At 50.7% G+C, this 19,934-nt stretch overlaps 1 protein-coding gene across 2 annotated transcripts in view; it reads left to right on the forward strand.

Annotated features, from left to right (window-relative positions):
- The first annotated feature begins 247 nt into the window (after positions 1-247).
- Positions 248-19,934, forward strand: part of SLC15A1 (solute carrier family 15 member 1) — a 48,952-nt gene continuing 29,265 nt past the window's right edge. Inside the window, exons 1-5 of one of the 2 annotated variants that reach the window (XM_048215693.2) lie at positions 248-395; positions 16,561-16,577; positions 16,980-17,061; positions 17,160-17,301; positions 18,203-18,322. In XM_048215693.2, the coding sequence (XP_048071650.2) occupies positions 263-395; positions 16,561-16,577; positions 16,980-17,061; positions 17,160-17,301; positions 18,203-18,322 (494 nt within the window). In that variant the 5' untranslated portion in view covers positions 248-262. Of the gene's footprint in view, positions 396-854; positions 1,334-16,560; positions 16,578-16,979; positions 17,062-17,159; positions 17,302-18,202; positions 18,323-19,934 lie in introns of those variants that run through there. The other variant, XM_026493509.4, reaches the window with a different exon arrangement.

Raw genomic sequence — 19,934 nt, forward strand, 5'->3', positions numbered from 1 at the left:
AGTCCCTTTACCTGCGGCCCCCAGGCCGCCAGGTAACATCACCGGCTGCCCGGTGTGTATCCATTTAGCCATCACCTGAAGAGACTTCTCCTCCAGCCCGGGGAAGAAAGCCCGAGAAGGGTGGCGTCCAGCTGCCTCTGGGGAAGCAATGCCTGGCTAGAGGGTTTCTCCCCGCACACCAGTCTTCCAGCCAGTGTGGCCGGGGTGGGGGGGCCTGGCTAAGATTCAACAGACCAGAGAGACAGAGGAATGCGTAACCAAGATGTGGCGCAGACACAACCGAGTATCAATCCGCCTTCCAGGGGAAAGACGTTCTGACATGGGCGCCAACATGGATGGATCTCGCAGACGTCAGAACAAGAGACAGAAGCACGCCGTGATTGCACCTACCCGAGGTATTTAGAGCCCTAAAATTGGTGGGACGGGAAGTAGAATTGGGGGGGGGTGGCAGGGAGGAAGCGTTCTGCGGGCACAGAGCTGTGGCCGCCGCACGGTCACGGGAAGGCACCCAGTGCCATTCGCTGTACACTTACCGGCGACGATGTGCATTTTACGTGTCCTTTACCACGATTTTAAAAAATAGAAACTCCCTTCATCTTCCATCGTAATGCTCCCTCGCAGTATCTGCAAAGCACAGCCCCAGCTCCCCTTGAAAAATGATCGGGAGATAATGGCTGTATTATTTTTGTTCTCGTTATTCTCAAGGAAAGGTGAGGTAGAGTCTTCCAGAAATGCTCTGGCCGGTTCACACCCCAGGTAAAGCCCCACGCGCGTGCGCACTTACAGCAGACCAGCGTTTTACCCAGTTTTACTTCCTCACACAGAACTGGTGTTTCCCAGCCCAGTGGTTTCCAAACAGGGTCCCTGGAGCAGCAGCAGCAGCAGCGCCTTAGAACTGGTTAGAAATGCGGATTCTCGGGCCGCACCCAGACCTACCGAGCCAGCCAATCCTGGGTGAGGCTGGGGAACCTGCATTTTAACGAGCCCTCCCAGCGGCCAGGTGGGCGCTCACGTCGGGGCCCAGGTCTTGGGCGCTGCTCCTGTCACCGGCGCTGTGCCCGACCCCAAGGACCTGGGCGGGACAGGGGAGACCCGGGGCTGGCCCCGGACGGCTCTCCCCCAGCTGGGGCTCAAGGGGCGCTCACCTCTGCTCCCTGCTGGGCCCCCGCCTCCGAGGGTGGAGCTCGGCCGCCCCGCCTGCACACCTCCAGCTGCACAGGTGGCTGGGCAGGGCCTGGAAACAAACTTATAAGAGCAACACCTTAAAAAAAAGGTCCCTCTCCTGGACTCCCCGCTCGCCAGTTCCCGGGAGCCCTCGGAGCCGCCACCATGGGTAGGTCGTGCGGCCGCGCTGGTGCGGGGGGGGGGGGGGGGGGGGGCGGGGCGGGGGGAGGCTCCGCGCTGGGGCCACTGCAGAGGGGGAGCCGCGGGGCTCGACCAGACTGCGACGCTGGTCCCCGCTGTCGTCGGCGGCCCGCGGAGTCGGGAAGGCTGGAGCCGCGGACGGGCATGCGTCCCCCGGGCGGGAAGGGACCGGGGCTCAGGAGAAGTCGGACTCCGGGGAAGTCGCTGGGCCGATCTCGGTCTGTGCGCGGAGGCGGCGATCCCGAGGCGCCCAGACTCATTGGTGGCAGGAATCGATGCCATAACCTTGACCTGGCCTCCTGTTGGGAATCCTAGGTCCTCGTGTTCCCCGCCTGTGGGCTGGGAATGGGCTTGAAACCGGACAGGGTCGCGCACGTGATGGCAGGGCTCCAGAACCTCCACCCAACCGGGGGGCGCTTAGTGGCTGCCTTGGCACCTCCCTTGCCGTGGTGGGCCAGGTGACCCCGCAGCTCGGGTGGGAGCCCTGCCTGCCCCCCAGGGGAATTGGAGGCCTTTGGTGGCCCTTCTTAGCATCCTGCCACTGTCCTCAAGCTTCAAGAGAAGGCACTCAAGGAGAGTAGCTGGACAGGCATGGAGTGTCAGCAGAGCATCTAGGAAATAACTTCATCCTGCCTGCTTCAGAATAGACCGCTGAGGAATGAAGGCAGAAGCAGAGACAAGAGCCCAGAGACACCAGAGATCATCCCAGGCACCTTCTCCCTGAAAGATGGGGAAGGCATGTCAAGTGGTTCCCCCAAAGTCATGAGCAAAGGCAGGCACAATGTGGCCCCATGGCTGAGAGAACCAGGTCTGACTTTGACCTGCTTGCAGTTCTGTTCCCATCTACCACATGCTGCCTCTATGATTTTGCATCAGTAAATTAAACTCTTTGGGCTTCGACTTCCTCAGCCTTTAGAAGTGTCGGTAACAACCTTTGTGGTTGTATCAGGGTGTGTATGGGTGTAGAACCTGGTGTGCCCCCTGTGACAAGCTCAAATGTCTGTCTGTACTGCAAGGTGTCATGGTTCACACTCGGGACTTCGAGCTGTGGCCACCTGTGCCTTTTCCAGAAAGATGCTACAGCCTCCCTTGGAGATGGAGGCCGTGAGCAGTGTGTGCTTTGCGGCAGACAAACTCCTGGGCTGGAGTTCTGCATCCTTGCCTCACACATCATTTGCTTGTCACTCTGTGTGACTTCTCTGGGAGGTGCTCTGAGTAGTTATTCGATTTTCAGGTAGCAATTACCTGAATAGCATCTGTGCTAAGTTTGGACTTTCCTAAAATATTTCCAGTCGGGCTAGCTGTCAACAGCCTGATTATTGGTGAATGAATGCAGCTTCTGAAGTGTAGTCCTAAATGAACTGATTGTTTCCAGTTTGCAAATCGGTCCTTCAGTGGTGGCTTTTTTTTTTTTTCAACTGAGATTGGCATAGCATGTGAGTAGCAATATATCCACACACGAGTTTCATATTTATTCCAGTCCTAGTTTCAATTTCTAAGTTTAGGTAGTAAAAAGAACAAATGATTTTTAAAAGGATTTTTAAATAAAAGATAACAGTAACTTCTCTTGAGAACGGATCTCTGGCGCTCAGATGGTGCCCAGATTGCTTCCGATACCCTCATAACTGAAGAGGGGCACCTGGGATGCTCGGTGAGCACGTCAGGGGGAAAGGAAGCCAGGCAACGGGTCTTAGAGACATGAATGCTTCCAGCTGATTTTTGTCCCATGTGAAACTAGAACTAATTTTCACACCAGGTTCTTTTACTGGCCCTGGGAATGGGAGCAGAAGTTGGGATAGAGTAGCAAAATGAGGGATGCAGTGAGAGTCGGAATTATACCATTTTTTAGACTCAGTCACACAGCAACAAGAATCCACAAGAATAAACTGGATGAAAAGTTGCTCTGGGCATTTGGATGCATAGCTAAACCTGGCTGTGGTGTCCAGTTAGAATCATGAACTGCAAACCCTTTGCTTTAAAGAGGGGCTGGCAAGCTTTTCCTATAAAGGGCCAGATAGTAAATATTTCCAGCTTTAGGAGGTAGCATAGTCTCTGTGGCAACATTCAATTCTGTCCTTGTGCCAAATACATAAACCAATGGGCAGAGTCGTGTTCCAATAAAACTTTATTTATGGGCACGGAAATTAGAATGTAATGTAATTTTCATGTGTCACAACATAGTTTTCAAAAATTGTTCTTCAATCATTGAAAAACATAGAAACCATTCTTAGCTCGTGAGCCATAGAAAAGCAGGCGGTGAGCTGGATTTGGCCCATGAGCCATCGTTCGCCTACTCTGGCTTTAAAGTCTGGGTGTGCTTATCAGAGTCCGGGATGGAGAGGAGGCTGCCTTCCCAAGAGCTGTCTTGTGGAGTTAGGTTTCCGAATGGCAGAGAACCTCTCAGGTGAGCCTTTTCTGGGGCTAGGGATGCTTTTGCTGAAGATTTCAAATATCCACTTTCTCCCTTCACCCCATTTCCCTCCCTTACCCAGAGCCAAGCCAGAGTCCACGCTAAAGTTGCTGCTCTGACAAATTACTTCCCATATTTGACTTTGAAAATGAGAGGCTTTGGGTTCTATGAAGGAAGCTACTGCCTCCCTCTGCCAGAGCCTCCAGGCTGTTTTGAGGAATTCATGCACTTAATGAAGGGTGGTTGATTATATTCCTGTCCCCCCACCTCTCAGCCTCCCGCTGGCCTTGTGGGCTTCTGATGAGTTTTTCCAGTTGGCTTCCTGCCTGAGCATAAAATGATGGACTGGTTTTGAAGGTGCCACAAACCTGGTCACTTCAAAGTTCTTCCACATTCTTCTTTCTAGAAGTTCGTGGGTAAACCAAAGCACAGTGCTGAAGTTCCAGGGAGGCTGACAACCTGCTATAGACTGTAAGCGTCCAGCTAGAAGCTGGAGTTGCTCCCCAAGGGGCCCTTGGGCATGTGACCCTTGGGGGAATCGTGGGCCCCTCAGCAGGAAGAGAGAACTCTGACCTGGGGTTCTTTCAGGCTGACATGACTGTAGGTCAGTGGTCTCCAGTCTTTGGTGTCCATCAGGATCACCAGAGTGAGGGCTGATTCCAACATGATGCCTGGCCCCACCCCTCGAGGCTCTGCTTCAGTGGGTCTGGGGTTAGCGCTCAAGGATCGGCAACTACACAAGTTCCCAGGTCCTCCTGCTGCTGGTCCTGAGACCCCACATGGAGAACCACTGCTCTAAATGACTCTAAATGACAGGCTCTGTTTTTCTTGACCCACACCCATGCCCGCATCTGTGCCCCCCAGATGGGATCATGGCAGTAAGACCTAGTGCAACATGACGACCAACTTTGCAGTAAATTCATAGCTAGAATTTGAAAATTAGCTTGTGCAGGCCAAGAATGTAGGGTAGGAAAGTGCAGGAGTGATCAATCCATGTGGTCTAGCTATGGCTGCTGGAGGTGGGGAGTGGGAGGAGGGGAGCGGTGGTGAACGTAAATCACTGATTGGCACAGGTATTTTTTACCATCCGTCTTGGAAAACTCACATCCTCAGGGGGCAGGAACACATAAACAACATTTTTCCACACTGAGGGATAGTCGAGGTAAACAGAGTGTCATGAGGCCAGTGAAAGCGGCAGCTAATGGTGTCTTGTCAAAGCTGGAGGATTCGCCATCCTCATGCTGAATTTTTACCTAGTCCTTCACACCTGTACAAAATGTCTTGGGTGAAATTATTCCAGGTTTGATTTATTTGGATTTTTTGATTAATGTTTTTCCTGCTGCCCTTTGAGTTACTGAAGAACAGGGAACGCGTGAGGGATCCCTCACCCGTCTAGTTCATGAGTGACAGGGACAACCGTCTGTTCTCCAGGGTAGAGCTGCACACAGCAGGAGCCAGGGTGGGACCAGGGGGCAGGGACCACCCAGCTGCGCTCACACCCCTCTGGGCTGCGGCAACTCTCGGACACAACTGCATCTCGATCCTGTCCCTGGCAGGAGAGAAAGTGAGAAGGTGTCCCAGGGGAGCTGATGAAGGACATAAAAACAAAGGTGCACTCTGAGGAACATTCCGCATTCTTCCGTGATGATAGTGAAAGAATAAGAGCCGTATTATCTGCAAATGAATGAGAACCAATGACTCAGAATCCTGGGGTTGCAACATAAAGAACCCCGGGAACCTCTGTTTTGTAACTTTGTCTCTTGGTTTCAGAGCCTGGGAATGTATCACGGAGGAACCTGGATGGTGGGGTCATCCCATGGGGCTGCTGTGAAGGGGGCTGGGGCTGACGGGCCACACTGGGCCCCTGAACAAGTGCAGCTACCATCTACAGGCAGCGCGGAATTCAAGGACAGTCTCAGCTAGGAAGTGGCCACAAAGGGAAGGGATAGCATCTTCCACAAGCTTTCTGGAGAAGGAGGAAGTCCTAGTTCCTCTGAAACTGGACACCAGCCAGGGCCTCCCTTGGGGCTCCTGAAAGGAGCCTGTCATTGGAGAGCGTGTAGAGCCATCCAGTTGTTGTGTGGGGATGTGTGAAACTAAGCATGTACCCCAAGGAAAATTGGGTTCAAGAATCAGACTTAAGACTGGAAAATTCACTAAATGTACTCACATAGGAAGACCCATTGAAAGCTCACAGACTAAGCATTTGAAACTTCTATTGCCTGCCTCAAGAGGCAAGATTTTATTGTAAGCTCTAGCAGGACATATCAGAAAGTACATTTGAGACATTCTTGGAAGAAGAAACCTTTTCCCCTGTTCATCAAAACACGTCAGCTCACGTGATGTATGAGTTTCCTGTGGCTGCCGTAACAAAAGTATCACAAAGTGGATTGTTGAAAACAGCAGAAATGCAGTCCCACAGTTCTGGAGGCTGGAAGTCCAAAATCAAGGTGTCTGCAGGGCCATGCACTCTTGAAGGCTGTAGAAAATCTGCTCCTTGCCTTTCTCTTAGCTTTGGTGTGGCCGGCAGTCCTAGGTGTTCTTTGGCTTAGAGATGGGTCACTCCAGTCTCTCCCTTCATCATCACATGGTCATTTCCCCCCAAGTGTCTTCACACCACTTCCCCTCTGTGCAGCTCTGTCTTCACACGCCTGTCTTCTCTTAAGAACACCAGGCATGTGGGGTTAGGGACCCACTCTTCTCCAACTTGACCTCATCCCAACTCATTACATCTGCAAAGATCCCGTTTTCAAAGATCACAGTCTGAGATTCTAGGAAGGACATGAGTTTTGGGGGACACTCTTCAACCCAGTACACGTGGTAATAGAAAATGTTCTTCTGAAAGATGTATGTCACTTATATATGACTTTGGGCAGGAAGTATTCTTACTGTGTGAAGAGGACGCCACTGTGGCTTGCATGTAGCTGAGGTGCTACGTGGAATGACTAGTATCTTCCCCAGCGAGACGGATGGATTTTGGGGTATAGCGCTAGTCAGTACTAAACAGCAACCTATTGGGGCGCCTGGGTGGCTCAGTTAGTTAAGCGTCTGACTCTTGATTTCAGCTCAGGTCATGATCTCAGGGTCGTGAGATCGAGCCCCACTTCAGGCTCTGCATTCAGCAGGGAGTCTGTGTCTCTCTCTCCCTCCCTCTGCCTCTCCCCTCACTCATCTCTCTCTCTAATAAATAAATAAATCTTCAAAATACACATATTTTACCATTCCAGAAATTTCTTAGAGATATTCTCATGATAGGAAGAAGCCACGTACGGCCTTAATATCAACTGTGGGGGGGGGGGTGGAAATGTGCTGTAGATCACTTTGTAGCCTAACCCCACACCTACTGTGATCATAAGCATTTTTTTCCAGTCATGATCTAACATCTAAGAGCCAAAAAAAATCTTTATGTCCAAAATGTAGGGTCTCAAATAAATAAATAATAGAACTTAGGATCTCTAACTTGATGGCCTCCAAAACAAACCCCCCAAAGACCAGAAGGCTGGTTCCTTTTGATTTGGTGACACTTGGGTGGCTTTGGCGTTGTTCTCGCCTATGACGACATGCAGTATTCCGGGGCTGGCTATGGACTTGGGTCTGTTGCCTGTTGGGCATGCGCAGTCTGCTGTTCCCTGTGCTTTCCCCCCCTTGCTTCTTCCTAGAGCCTGCTGGGGGCAGGGTAGGTCTGTCTTATTGCTAGCTTGAGAATAGACCCACTTGCTGACTCTCAGCAGGGGAGAGCTTAAAGCAAGCCTCGCTCTAAGTTCAGAAGAAAAGAACACCCCCCACCCCACCCCCAACCCCTACCCTCCCCCCCCCCCCCCCCCCCCCCGTGTAGATAAAGGATCTAATTGGGAGAGCAAAGGTTGCCTTCCTGACACCCAGGAAATTCTCTCACCTGAGTGACCGATCCTGCCCACGCCTGAGGCAAACCTTAGGCCTGGCCCTGGCCCCTTTCTGTTTTACTTAACAGCTTACTACATATTAACTCGGTGGCACCCTCTGGCCTGGCTGCACTTTCCCTGCATTGAGAAGTAAACAATTTCTGAGCCTTTCCAAAGGCAGGTGGCTCCTGGGGCCTGGAGAGATCATTTCTTTCTGAAGGAGAATGGGAAAGGCCCTCAGTGATTTACGTTTGTGGTTCTGGAAACAAGATGCTGAAAGTCACGGGTTAGTAAACCATCAGAGGCGGCCACTGTGGGCCTCTGAAGCCTATGATTTTAGACAGTCACAAGTAGAAATCTTTTTAAAAGATAGGAGGCTATCTGTAACCTACAGCAACAGGTCAGGCACCACAAATGCTCTGTGACGGTTATGGGTTTAATTGTATCCCCCTCAGCCCCAAATTCATAGGCTGAAGTCCTAACCTCTGGTACCTCGGAATGTGATCTTATGTGGAGATAGGGCCTTCACAGATGTAATTAGTTCAGATGAGGTCATCCTGGAGTAGGGGAGCCCCCAATCCAATATGACTGGTATCCTTATACCAAGGGGACATTTGGACGCAGGCACAAACGCAGGGAGAAGTCCGTATGAGGATGGAAACAGAGGTCTGGGTAATGCTATCACAAGCCAGAGAACGTGTCAGATGGTCAGTGATCCCCAAAAGCTGGGGAGAGGCTGAAACAGATTCTCCTCTCAGCCTCAGAAGAAGCCCACCCGGCTGGCACGTTGGTCTAGGACTCCCTGCCTCCTGACTGTGGGATGCCCCGTCTCCACTGTTTTAGGCTACTCCATTTGTAGTGCATTGTTGGGGCGGCCCCAGCAAGCTAAGGCACAGCCCCGGAGCTGCATCCCTCAGTCCTGACGGCGGGGTCCCCAGGCGGAGGGAGGAGGTGGCGGGGGCCTGGCTGTCCGCCCCACACAGGACAACACAAGGGTGAGGCCTGGCTGCTGGACGGTTCAAGACACGAGGCTGGATGTCACTCACTCAGAGGGCAAAGGCAGACCGGCCACGGGAGCCAGCTCCCAGCAGTCCCTGTCCCACAGCAAGGGGTGACACAGTTGTGAGACCCCTGTTGCTGAGGAGCCGGATGCAGCTAAGCGGTTTTATACTCTGTGTCTGTCTTCTCACCAGCTGGGCCTGTGCCTGGCCTGTGTGGCCTGTACGGATACATGGTCGCCAGCGCCCCCAGACTGCGCTCGTCCCCGCGGCGGCACCATGCCAAAGTCACTTAATAAGACCTATACGGTCCCATTAGCCCTGGGTTCCCTGTATTGCTAAGGTAGCTTCATGTAATTAGGGTTTAGTTGACGTTCCTAGTTCTCAAAGGACCGATAACTCGTTTGCTTTCCGCAGGGGTAACTTGGTTAAACTGGCATTCTGAAGACCATTCATCAGTGTGTTCTGGTGATGTAGCTGTTTGCTGATGGATCAAAAGAAAAATAGATTGCCCCTTAGTGGGGAAGGCAGTATTTGTGGAAAAGAGGCTATTTCTATTAAAAAAAAAAAAATAGAAGTATCGGCAGGGCCCTGGCCATAGATGTGTGGGCGGTACCCTGCGTGAGGGCCCGTGGGGCTGGAATGTGGCCCGTGCTCCATTGCCAAGCAATGCATCCACCCAGGGACACCCTTTCTTGTTGGATCCGAGCCTCTGTCCACCAGCCAAGCCATGTACCCCGGGGCAGCATCCGGCTTAAATGATCACAGTCCTCTCATGTGCACAGAAGTGCCAGATGGACCAGCAGCGGCCCTGAGGGCGGGAAATGTAGTGAAGGAGCCAAGTAAGAAAAATAACAATCAAGTCAGGCAAGAAACAGCCTCAAGAAGGACCACTCCAGAAACAAGGGCCTGGATGACAGGCACAACAGTTGTCCTAAAGCTAACCTGACAACTGTCCGGGACTAGCCCATTTAAGAAAAGAAGAGTGCTTCTCACTTCTTAATCAAAGTTGATCGATTTTTGGAAAAAAGCAATCAAACCAAGTGTGCCACACAAGGCACTCAGCCCCTTCCTGCCCCCCCCCATGCCTCCTGTCACCTCGCCTCAGGTCAGCCGCAGTTACGCGGGGTGCATATCCTGTCGGGCTCTTTTTGCAGTGACACACACTTGATTTCCTCACTGAAAAAGGGGGGGGGGGGAATCCCATGATATGTGAGGCTCTGTGATATTGGTTCAGAAGTCAGAACAGTGGTGCTCTGTCAGTCCGGTTATAAAAAGACTAAAGAAATCTAAAAGGGGATGCCTGCGTGGCTCAGTCAGTTAAGCCTTCATCTCAGGTCATGGGATCCAGCTCCGCATAGGGCTCCATGCTCAGTGGAGAGTCTGCTTCTCCCTCTACCCCTCCCCCCTGCTTGTGCTCTCACTCTTTCTCAAATAAATAAATAAAATCTTTTTTTTTTAAAAAAGAGAGAAATCTAAAAGGAGGAGAAGTATCTGGGAGGCCAAGGGAGAGGAGAGGCGCTAACTGCCCTAATGGTGCTGGGATGCCCTGAGGAGCCTGGTGTGGACAGAGAACTGGAAGTCGTGCAGCTTGACCGCCGGGTTGGAGGAGGATGGCAGTCAGATCCTGGAGGGCTTGTTATGCTGTGCTGAGCGGCAGGTCTGACCTTACAGGTAGCAGAGAGCCAGGCAGGTTTGACAGCCAGCCTGAATGTCTCCATCAGGGAAGCTGAGGTCCGCTGGGGTTCACGGGAGACGGGGAAGGTTGAGACAAGGCATCTGCTTGTCACAGTCATCCCAGAGAGCCATGAACGGAGCCAGAATCACATCAGGGGAGCTGATCGCCTGGCCTGGAGCCGCCACTTAGGGTGCACCCTTCCTTGACTGCTCCCCAGCGTCACTCTGGGGCAATGAGGGGCTCCCAGACTGAAGGGCATCAGCCCCCAGTGGGCTTGATCACATGCAGATGGCCGGGCCTTACACGGGGAGTTTCTGATTTGGTAGGTGTGGGATGGACCTGAGTGTGCATTTCTGATGGGTTCCCTGGTGCCGTTGCGACTGCTGCTGGTCCAGAGGCCACACTTTGAGAACCACTGCAGTGAGGAATTAAACGCGGCCGTCCAACCCCAACGGCCGCATGCATGCAGCACACTGGAGTGCTGCCTATTCAAAAAGCAGCTTACTTGAAAAGCAGTGCTCGCCCCTGCGGCGTGTATTTAAGAAGATTGGCTTTCCTCTGTCCATAGCCTGCTAATCCCTGTGGCCTGGTTTCCCAGGACGATATCATAAGGACCTTGTTCTTTTGGTCAATGTGAGCAACCCTGGAGGGGACTACCTCTTTCTTTGACGGCCCCTCTCAGCCCCGCCAGGGTTCCCTCATTGCAAGTTCTTGCCCATATTTTCATCTTAAATCAACCCGTTCCACACATCCGTCTGCACTACCCAGCTGTCTTCATGGGATGCAGCGAAGAGCAAAGTTCATTTCATTCCTGTAGATCTGATCTTCTTAACTGACTTGCAAAGATGGTGTCAGCATCTCTAGATGAAGGAACGGGGGGGCCAGAGGTTAAGTGCTTTGAATCTTTAACGCCACGTGATTAGGAAGGGTGTCCCCATGTGGAGGCTCAACCTTCTGCTCCCCACGGCCCATGCCTTTCCACCTAAAAGAATCCACGGTTGATCAACTTAACTCATTTTCCTCCTGGTTGATGAAACCATTTTCAGACCACCTCATTCCTTGGAGCGGCCCTAGAAGGCAGCATTGTCACTTTACAGACAGCTCACCACAGACAGTAACCTGCAGAAGTTAGCAGAGCAAGGAAAAATTCCGCCAGATCCCATTTAAAGGGCATGGGATTGGGTTCCTGAACCCCCAGGTAGAAAATGTAGCTAAGGGAAAAAGTTACAAAAAAAAGAGCATTTTGCGGGTAAATTAAAGTTGCTGGAGGTTTGAGTCTGAGTTCTGTACGAACAGTGAGTGATTTAGCGGTAAAGACCTACCTGTACAGAGCTTGAGGCGAGTTGTTTATTTCCTGTCGCCGCTCTCGTATGCTACCACAAACTTCGCAGCTTAAAATGACACAAATGTATTATCTCGCAGTTCTGGGGGTCAGAAGTCTGCATGGGTCTCCCTGAGCTAAAATCCAGGTGTCGGCAGGGCTGTGTTCCTTCTGGAGGCTGTGGGGGAGAATCCAGTTCCTTGTCTTTTCCAGCTTCTAGAGGCTGCCACATTGCTTGGCTCATGTTGGCCTTCTGGAAATCACCATCACTCCAACCTCTGCTTCCTTCTTCACATCTTCTCCTTTGACTCTTTTAAGGACCCATGTGATTACACTGGGGCCACCAGATAATCCAGGATAAACTCCCCATCTCACGGTCTTTAACTTAATCCCATCTGTAGAGTCCCCTGGCCGTGGAAGGTAACACACCCACAAACTCCAGGGGTTAGGACACGGACATCTTGGAGGCCACTGTTCTGCCTGCCATGCCATGCAGGAGTACCATTCCTAAATGCAATACATAGCTCACTCCCTCCATTTCACTCTCAGTGATGGTGGGAAGGAGTTTCCTCTCTGCCTAAAAGTAAGAGCGGCTCAGACAGCGGCGGATTCTTTATTCCTTCCAACTTCCCAAGTCCAAGTCCTAGAAATGCACTCTTCACATCCATCATTATGCTGAGAGAATTCTTAATTTCTCCATCACAAACCATGACAGTTAGAATTTCCATCCCTAAATGGTTCAAAATACAGAATGTGCTTTGTTAGATAGTAGGAAATGCCTTAATGAAGAGAGTTCATTAAGTAGTGGGAAATTATTAATAGAGTGTCTTTCTTGGTTTCTCCCTCCAAGTCAAAAATCACAGAAATGTATAATGTACACTTATTTTATTGAATTCTTTAGCCAAAAGAAAGACAGAAGCACTGCTAGACCTAGAATAACAATGCGAGCCAGTGTTGAATCTGTGCCCAGTACTGGCACGCCGGATTCCAAGCTGCTTTATTTCCTCCGATCAGTAGTTACACCCAAGTGGCGCATGGATGGCGCTAGAACGCGGACCGCTCAAATACGCTGATTAGGTTTGCTATCAGGGTATGAACGTGTAAGGCTCAGCATACACACCACTTTTGCACTTGAGCTTTCTTGGAGAGCGATCCTGTGGACACAGATATGAGATAAGAAATGCTGACTGCACCATACATCCCCCGAATAGCTCTGAATTCTGCAGCAGAAGAGGTTAGCGACCTCTGCCCTGCGATTATCAAAGTTGCTCTTTGGAATGCACACCTTTCTGAAAATAACAAGCTTCCTGGGTGATGGCTGGGCACTAAATCTCAGATTTCTGCCGGGGTCAGCTTAGGGATTTTGTTTTCCATTACGTAGTTCTGAGTATGATGGTTGTTACAACAAGATCGAAGCTCTCTTTCCTGTCACCCAGTTTATGTGTGAAGTAAACAAAATCTTTACCATTATTATTTGGCAAACAATAGAGACTAAACAGTATTTTTCAAAAGAATGATAGGTGTGGGGTGTGTGGGTGGCTCAGTGGTTAAACGTCCGACTCTCGGTTTTGGCTCAGGTCGTGATCTCCGGGTCCTGGGATCGAGCCCTGTGTGGAGCTCCACGCTCAGCAGGGAGTCGGCTTGAGGATTCTCTCCCTCTGCCCTGCCCCCCACTATCTCTCTCCTTCTCTCTCTCTCTAAAATAAATAAATCTTAAAAAAAAAATTATAGGTGCTGGGGCGCCTGGGTGGCACAGCGGTTAAGCGTCTGCCTTCGGCTCAGGGAGTGATCCCGGCGATCTGGGATCGAGCCCCACATCAGGCTCTTCTGCTATGAGCCTGCTTCTTCCTCTCCCACTCCCCCTGCTGTGTTCCCTCTCTCACTGGCTGTCTCTATCTCTGTCGAATAAATAAATAAAATCTTTAAAAAAAAATTATAGGTGCTACCCTGGCCAGATGAAATCTTCCCTTGCAAACCCAAATCCTGAGAAACCACGTGGAAGGAGCCATTGCATCGGAGCTCTGGGCCGTCTCTGTTGGGTTGGGGTCTTTGGCCCTCCCTCCTGCTTCTCTGTTGAGGCCCATCGCTAGGGCCTGTCTGGACCCAGTGCTGGTGGCGCTCAGCTTGCTTTGTCTGGTCTCTGGGAGGCAGTGGTAAGACTGCACCGTCTGAAGCGAAAGCAGGCAACACATCGTACGGCCCTGCTGTTTCCTCTAGAAGACGGGCAGCGCCGCGAGGAAGCGGCCTTCAAATACCGCCAGCAGGCTGGCTTGTGGGTCGTGCTTCAGAAGCACGTGATCCTGACTGGGGCTTTTATTCCGCTGGAGAGTCGCAGTCCCCAGTCTGGTGACGAAAGCTGGCTTGTGGGCTGCCCATTTGTGGTCCCATTTGGAGACAGAAGGCACACTCAGAATAGGAGTTATTATTCTCACACACACACACACACACACACACACACACACACACACATTATTTAGAAAAGGCTGAGGAGGGGTGTGCAGGGAGTCATAAATGTCAATGCAAGTGCCCGGAATGGTGGCTGCAGTGACCACCCATAGGAAGTGTTTCAAAACTGTGACCAAAACCGGGAAGGAGAGTTGTGTGAGGAAGGCCTACTTCAGAGGAGCTGCGATTGTGCCTTGAGGGTGTAGCAGTCTGAAGTGATGTTTTGGGGAGGAGGAAGGGAAAGGAATACCCTGACCCTCTGGCCTCCTACCAGGGCTCCCCACTGGCCAAACTGTGTGGGGGATCGGGAAGACAGGGAGATGGTGATGAGACGCATGAGGCTAGAGCCTGAACGGGCAGAGCCAGGATCGGAACATTGGACTCAATGACGGATATGACTGGTCCTTTGGAATACCTGTTCATTCACCAGGCATTTGAGTTCCACCCTGTGAAAACATGTTGTGAGGTGCCGAGGACTCTGAGGTAGCAGCATCTTCCCTGCGCCAGGCCTGGGCAGGGAGCTTCACACATCAAACTCTTAACAACAGTCCTGTGAGGGGCATGGCGTTGTCACCCTCTGACAGGTGGTCTGTCTGGAGGGAAGCTGGGCTCGCCCGAGGTCACAGCTGGAAAGCAACAGGAGTGACATTCAATCACACGTCGGCCCCCAAGCTCACAGGCTCCACCTGTTGCCTCTCAGAGCAGCCCCTTCCCACAAGGAAGTCTGGGGAGAAGACCAGGCTATTAGTGTTGAAGAATCTCCTTCCGGAACTTTAGAGATGGCAGGAGTGGGGACTGGAGCTCCGGGAGGCCAGGACAGGTTATTTCCTGCCTTAGGACAAGGACTGAAATAGCACCACTGCTCTTGAGAAAGCAAAAGTGAGAGCTTGTGGTGTGAGGCCGGGGGCCACACTGAGCTGGAGGAGTGCCCATGACCACGGCAGTGTGACCAGAATCAGGAAGCCAGGCCCTGGCCCACGAGCAGGGTGGCTGGGGGCCTCAACCACCACGTGGGTCTGGGCCAAGGGCAGAGTTCCTCAAGCAGAGTTGCAGTTTTGTTTCATGTGGGCTGGGACTCAGGGCCGGCACATAATGAGAATATGAGGTGACAGGCCAGCTTCTGTATCTGCTTCCTGCTCTGGACGGTGGGCATGGAGTGTCTCTGGGGTGCTTGGGGCCGGGGAAGTAATACAGCCTACTTACGGAGATCAGTCAGGCGACTGGACATCACAGCCTGCGGGTGGTTCCCGGGGGGGTCCCTAAACCAGCAGGGACATCACCATGGGACTTGTGAGAAATGCAGACTCAAGGGGCCTCCCCCCCAAACCCGCAGAGTCAGCGGCTGTGGGGGTGGGGTTCAGCCACTTGCTCTCATAAGCCCTCTGGTGATTCTGAGGCAACCTGAAGTTTGAGGACCGTTCTGTAGGGCCACTGATTCGTAATAGAGGCAGGGAGCACTTAAGGGTCCCCCAAAACAAAGGATTCTAAGAGCCAGGCAGTGGGGGCGGGGGGCACAGCATGTGACAGGCATTGGTAACTATAGGGCAGCGCATTGGGACAGGGAGCTGTGCCTTGAGACAGGGTATGGGTTGGCTCTCGTCAAAATTCAGGCGAGACCAGAGCAGGGGCTGGGCCAGTGGGCATGCAGGGTGCACCTAAATCAAGAAGTTCAAGTCAACGGCCCTTGGTCTGCACTGGTTCACTTGGATGCTCACCCTTTTTCTTCTTGCTCTTCTAATTCCCTGTTCTGACAATAAGGCCCTGATGTGTGGTAGGTACTAGAAAAGGTGTTGGGAATGGGGAGATGGATACCCCTAGAGGGGAGGAAAAATATCGGTCATTGCACTCTGGGAGCACAGGGAGGCAGATGGGGCTTTGTGAAGGTCATGCTGTGGCAAGGTTGGCGACAGGTGTAGGAAGGGGCCGGGGCATTCCTGACACAGGAGTTACGGTCTTGGGCATTCAAGGCGCCCAGCATGCTCAGCAAACTGATAGCTGGGAATCACGGGAACCCTCTGTGCATGGGGGACGGGCTGGAAGGAAGGCTGTCACAGGTAAGGGGAAAGGTGGTTGAATCCTCACTGTGTTAGGCACCCTGAAGCATTTCACATTTCCCTCGCTGAATCCTCACCAAACCCCACTGTCCTTGTGAGATCGTCAAGGGCATGCAAAAATGTTTGGATTTCATCCTGTGGGCAATGAGCAGCCTTTGAAGTATTTTAAGGAGGAAATGGTTTGGGCACCATCCTTGGAGCCTCTGACTCCCTTTCTGACCACCATGAGAATGGCCTGAGGGGCTAATTAAAAGAAAATCTGATGCCAGGCCCCACTCACCAGAGAGGGCTGGAACTGTCTGGACAGCACATCTGTCTGCCCTGAGAAGACACAGGGTCTGAGTGCGGGCTCAGCAAAAAGTATTTTAATTACTTGACTTTAACAGTGGTGTTTTGGTTTTCTTTCAGGGATGTCCAAGTCACGGGTGAGTACAATTATTCTTCTCTACGTAGCTTCATTTGGCAAACTTCAGTCTGTTCTGCTCCTAAATGTTCACGGCTGTGCTTCGGTCACTTACCAGATGTCTCTCATACGTGTGAATCAGGGGGACAGTCCTGAGTTTCTGAGTGAAATGTCTTCTCTTAAGGAAATGCTAGTATCTAGTTCTTCTCGGATGAATGAGAGAACTAGATGCTTTATTTCATTGTTGTCTCGGTGTGGCGTGTGAGGGAATAAAAATTTTTGAATTCTCAAGTCCATGTCTGGATAGTCAGTCAGTGACAAGTTACCAAATACACACCGGCTACTTTTCATGCCATTAGCATTCATTGGTGGACGTGGGCCAGCGAGGAGGACGTTTCAACCCTACACTGTTTCCTTTTGTCAGGATTGCTTTGGTTATCCCTTGAGCATCTTCTTCATCGTGGTCAATGAGTTCTGTGAAAGATTTTCCTACTATGGAATGAGAGGTAACGATTTTCACCCTCCTCCCCTTGAGTGAAGAGCCTGAGTTACCACAGCTCCTAACTGTGTCTCCCCTCCCACTCCCCTTGCCATCTGCAAAAAGCACTCCTGATTCTGTACTTCACACGGTTCATCGGATGGGACGATAACCTGTCCACGGCCATCTACCACACGTTTGTGGCTCTGTGCTACCTGACGCCCATTCTTGGTGCTTTAATCGCTGACTCCTGGCTGGGAAAGTTCAAGTGAGTGTTTACAGCTTCCTTGTGAAGAAATAAGCCCAAAAGGAATGATAAGCTTTGTGGTTTGGAATGATGGATGGTGGGAACAAGGCACATCAAGCTCTTAGAAGAGCCTGCTAGGCCCTGTTTTGGCTCAGATCATATGCCCAGAGTCTAGCACAGTGCCTGGCATTGAGCAGTGTGAATGCAGTAGCACTGGTAAGTTTTCTCCCTCCTCTGAACAGTGATAACATCTTTGTCTCCTCTTGAAATAGTGGCAAGGATACTGTCCATCATTAATCATGTGGGAGGCACAGAGTTAAGGCCTACAGAACAAAGAATCTCCCTGATGTACGTGCCCGCTGCTTGAAGGCTCACATAGCTTGCTGGACAGAGAGGATGTGGGCCGCTCACCCAGTTCTGTAGGAACAGCTCCCAGACTGTACCCAGTAGACAGTTATTGAGAAGTCCCTAGGACTTAATGAGCAAGGAAGTGGAGGCTATTCTGAGCCAAATTCATGGACTATCTCAAAGAATTCAGTACAATACAAGAATAACCAATGGCCCACTACTGGCCCAATATTGTTACCAGGCACAAGATAAGCCTTACTGTTTAATGATAGATGTTCTCACTTTGGTAGTTAGGTAGAAGAAAACACTGAGTTTTTCAAGTAGTTCAAAGGTGAAACAGACCTTTCTCCCTTCCCCTGGCTCCAGCCAATGTTGCTCTGTGCTCGCTGGCTGGGCGACAAATCCTCCACCAGGCTGCCTTTCCAAGAGTCACCAGCTTGACTCAAGTTTGAGGAACAAGTATATGCATGACTGGGCTCTTGCATTTTGAAGCAGGAGGCCTTTCTGTGGGAGACGAAGAAGTAGACAGTTCTTGTGCAATTAACTTGGATTCTCTTAACCCCTTTCAACACAGGACAATTGTGTCGCTCTCCATTGTCTACACCATTGGACAGGCGGTCACTGCAGTGAGCTCAATTCATGACCTCACAGACTTCGATCATGATGGAACCCCTGACAACCTTTCTGTGCATATGTGAGTTGACATTACCTGCTGCCCTACCCCACCCCATCGCTTCCTTGGTGCTTGAATGGTTCATCTTTTTCCTTGAAATTTACCATAAGCATAAGGAGGCCTTTCCTCCCTCATCAGTAGAGAGAAAGCTGTTTAGTTGACTAAGAGTTGGGTCTTCATATGTCGCCATCCTCACAGGTGTCCGTAGTCACAGCTCACCTGCTGTCTCAGGTACATCTCAACATGAGACACGGTCAGCGCACAGAATACTTGTGTTAATTTTGATCTTCCCTAGAGGGGCATAACTCCCACAGACCTTGATCCCTAATTGTGCCAGGTTTCCTCAAGACTCTGTACCTTTGGTTGTCTTCTCATACCATACCTCCGCTTATTTTTCAGTGATTTGGTTTCGTAAGTATTTGGTCCAGCCCTATGTTCCGAGTTCTTGATAGAAAGTGCTATTGACAAATGCTCCTCTGTGAGATTAATTTCCCATCCCTGCACTCTGGCCCGGTAGACAACTTATAAGATTTATTTTGTTTTCTGTGCTTGTGCCCCAGTTCCTTGATCTATGAGTAAATATCTTATGGGTTAGGAAAACAGTCACTGAAATTCAAATCAGTCTCTGCAATTCCTGCATTTCTGGTTTGTCAATCAGATTGCTGTTTAGACCAGGTCCCTCGAAGCAACACCTGCAGTGCCCACAGGGCACTGTGTTGGTGGAAGGGAGTGGCTCTATGCCCAGGTCAGCAGCTCAGACTTCCAATGTCTGATGCCCAACTACCCACAGAGGAGACTTCCCTGTGCCTCTGGTTTCTTTTCTAGAATATCAATTAAGAACAGGGACTTTGGAGCCAGACTAAGTGGGTTCAGATGCTGATTGTGCCCTTTATTAGCTGGGTGACCTTGAGCAAGTTTCTCAACCTCCGTGCATAGGTCTTCTCATTTTTACTACTGCCTACCTGTGTCGGATTGTTGTAGTCCGGCTAGAGTGCCTACAACAATGGCTGGCAAGTGAGAAGTGTTCAAGAAAGATTAGCTGCTTAGTTTATTTCATGGACTTAATATTACAGCATGCCTACAATTCTCATAAGAGTGCACGGAATATCATATCAAATTGGCCGTGTTTGGTTGTCATTTAAAATGCTTGGAGTGAAAAAAACAAACAAAAAAACCCCACAAAACAAAACAAAAATGCTTAGAGTGACAGCACTAAGCACAAGATCTATTAAGAGGCAAAGAGATGCTTCAGCCAGTTAATCCAAGAAGACGGGCATGATATTTTCAAGGATCCTTTCCATGTGCAGTATCTTCCTTGACTTTATCTGTTCCATAAAATATTTTTTTAGCATTTTAAAGCCATATTTGCAAACAGGAAGATAGGGACAAACACTTCTAAAACCTGGAATTTGCAGTAGCTTCTATAAATCTAACAAAATGATAAAAATGAGGGTTGGTAAATTCTGTAAGTGATTTTTTTTTCAATTCAGGAGGTAAAATACTTACAGATAGCTTAGAAAATGCAAATTAAAGTAACTAACACTTGGGGCGCCTGAGTGGCTCAGTCAGTTAAGCGTCTGCCTTTGGCTCAGGTCATGATCCCAGGGTCCTGGGATCAAGCCCCACGTCAGGC

Source organism: Ursus arctos, unplaced genomic scaffold (genome assembly GCF_023065955.2).
Source record: "Ursus arctos isolate Adak ecotype North America unplaced genomic scaffold, UrsArc2.0 scaffold_10, whole genome shotgun sequence".
Taxonomy (NCBI): Eukaryota; Metazoa; Chordata; class Mammalia; order Carnivora; family Ursidae; genus Ursus; species Ursus arctos.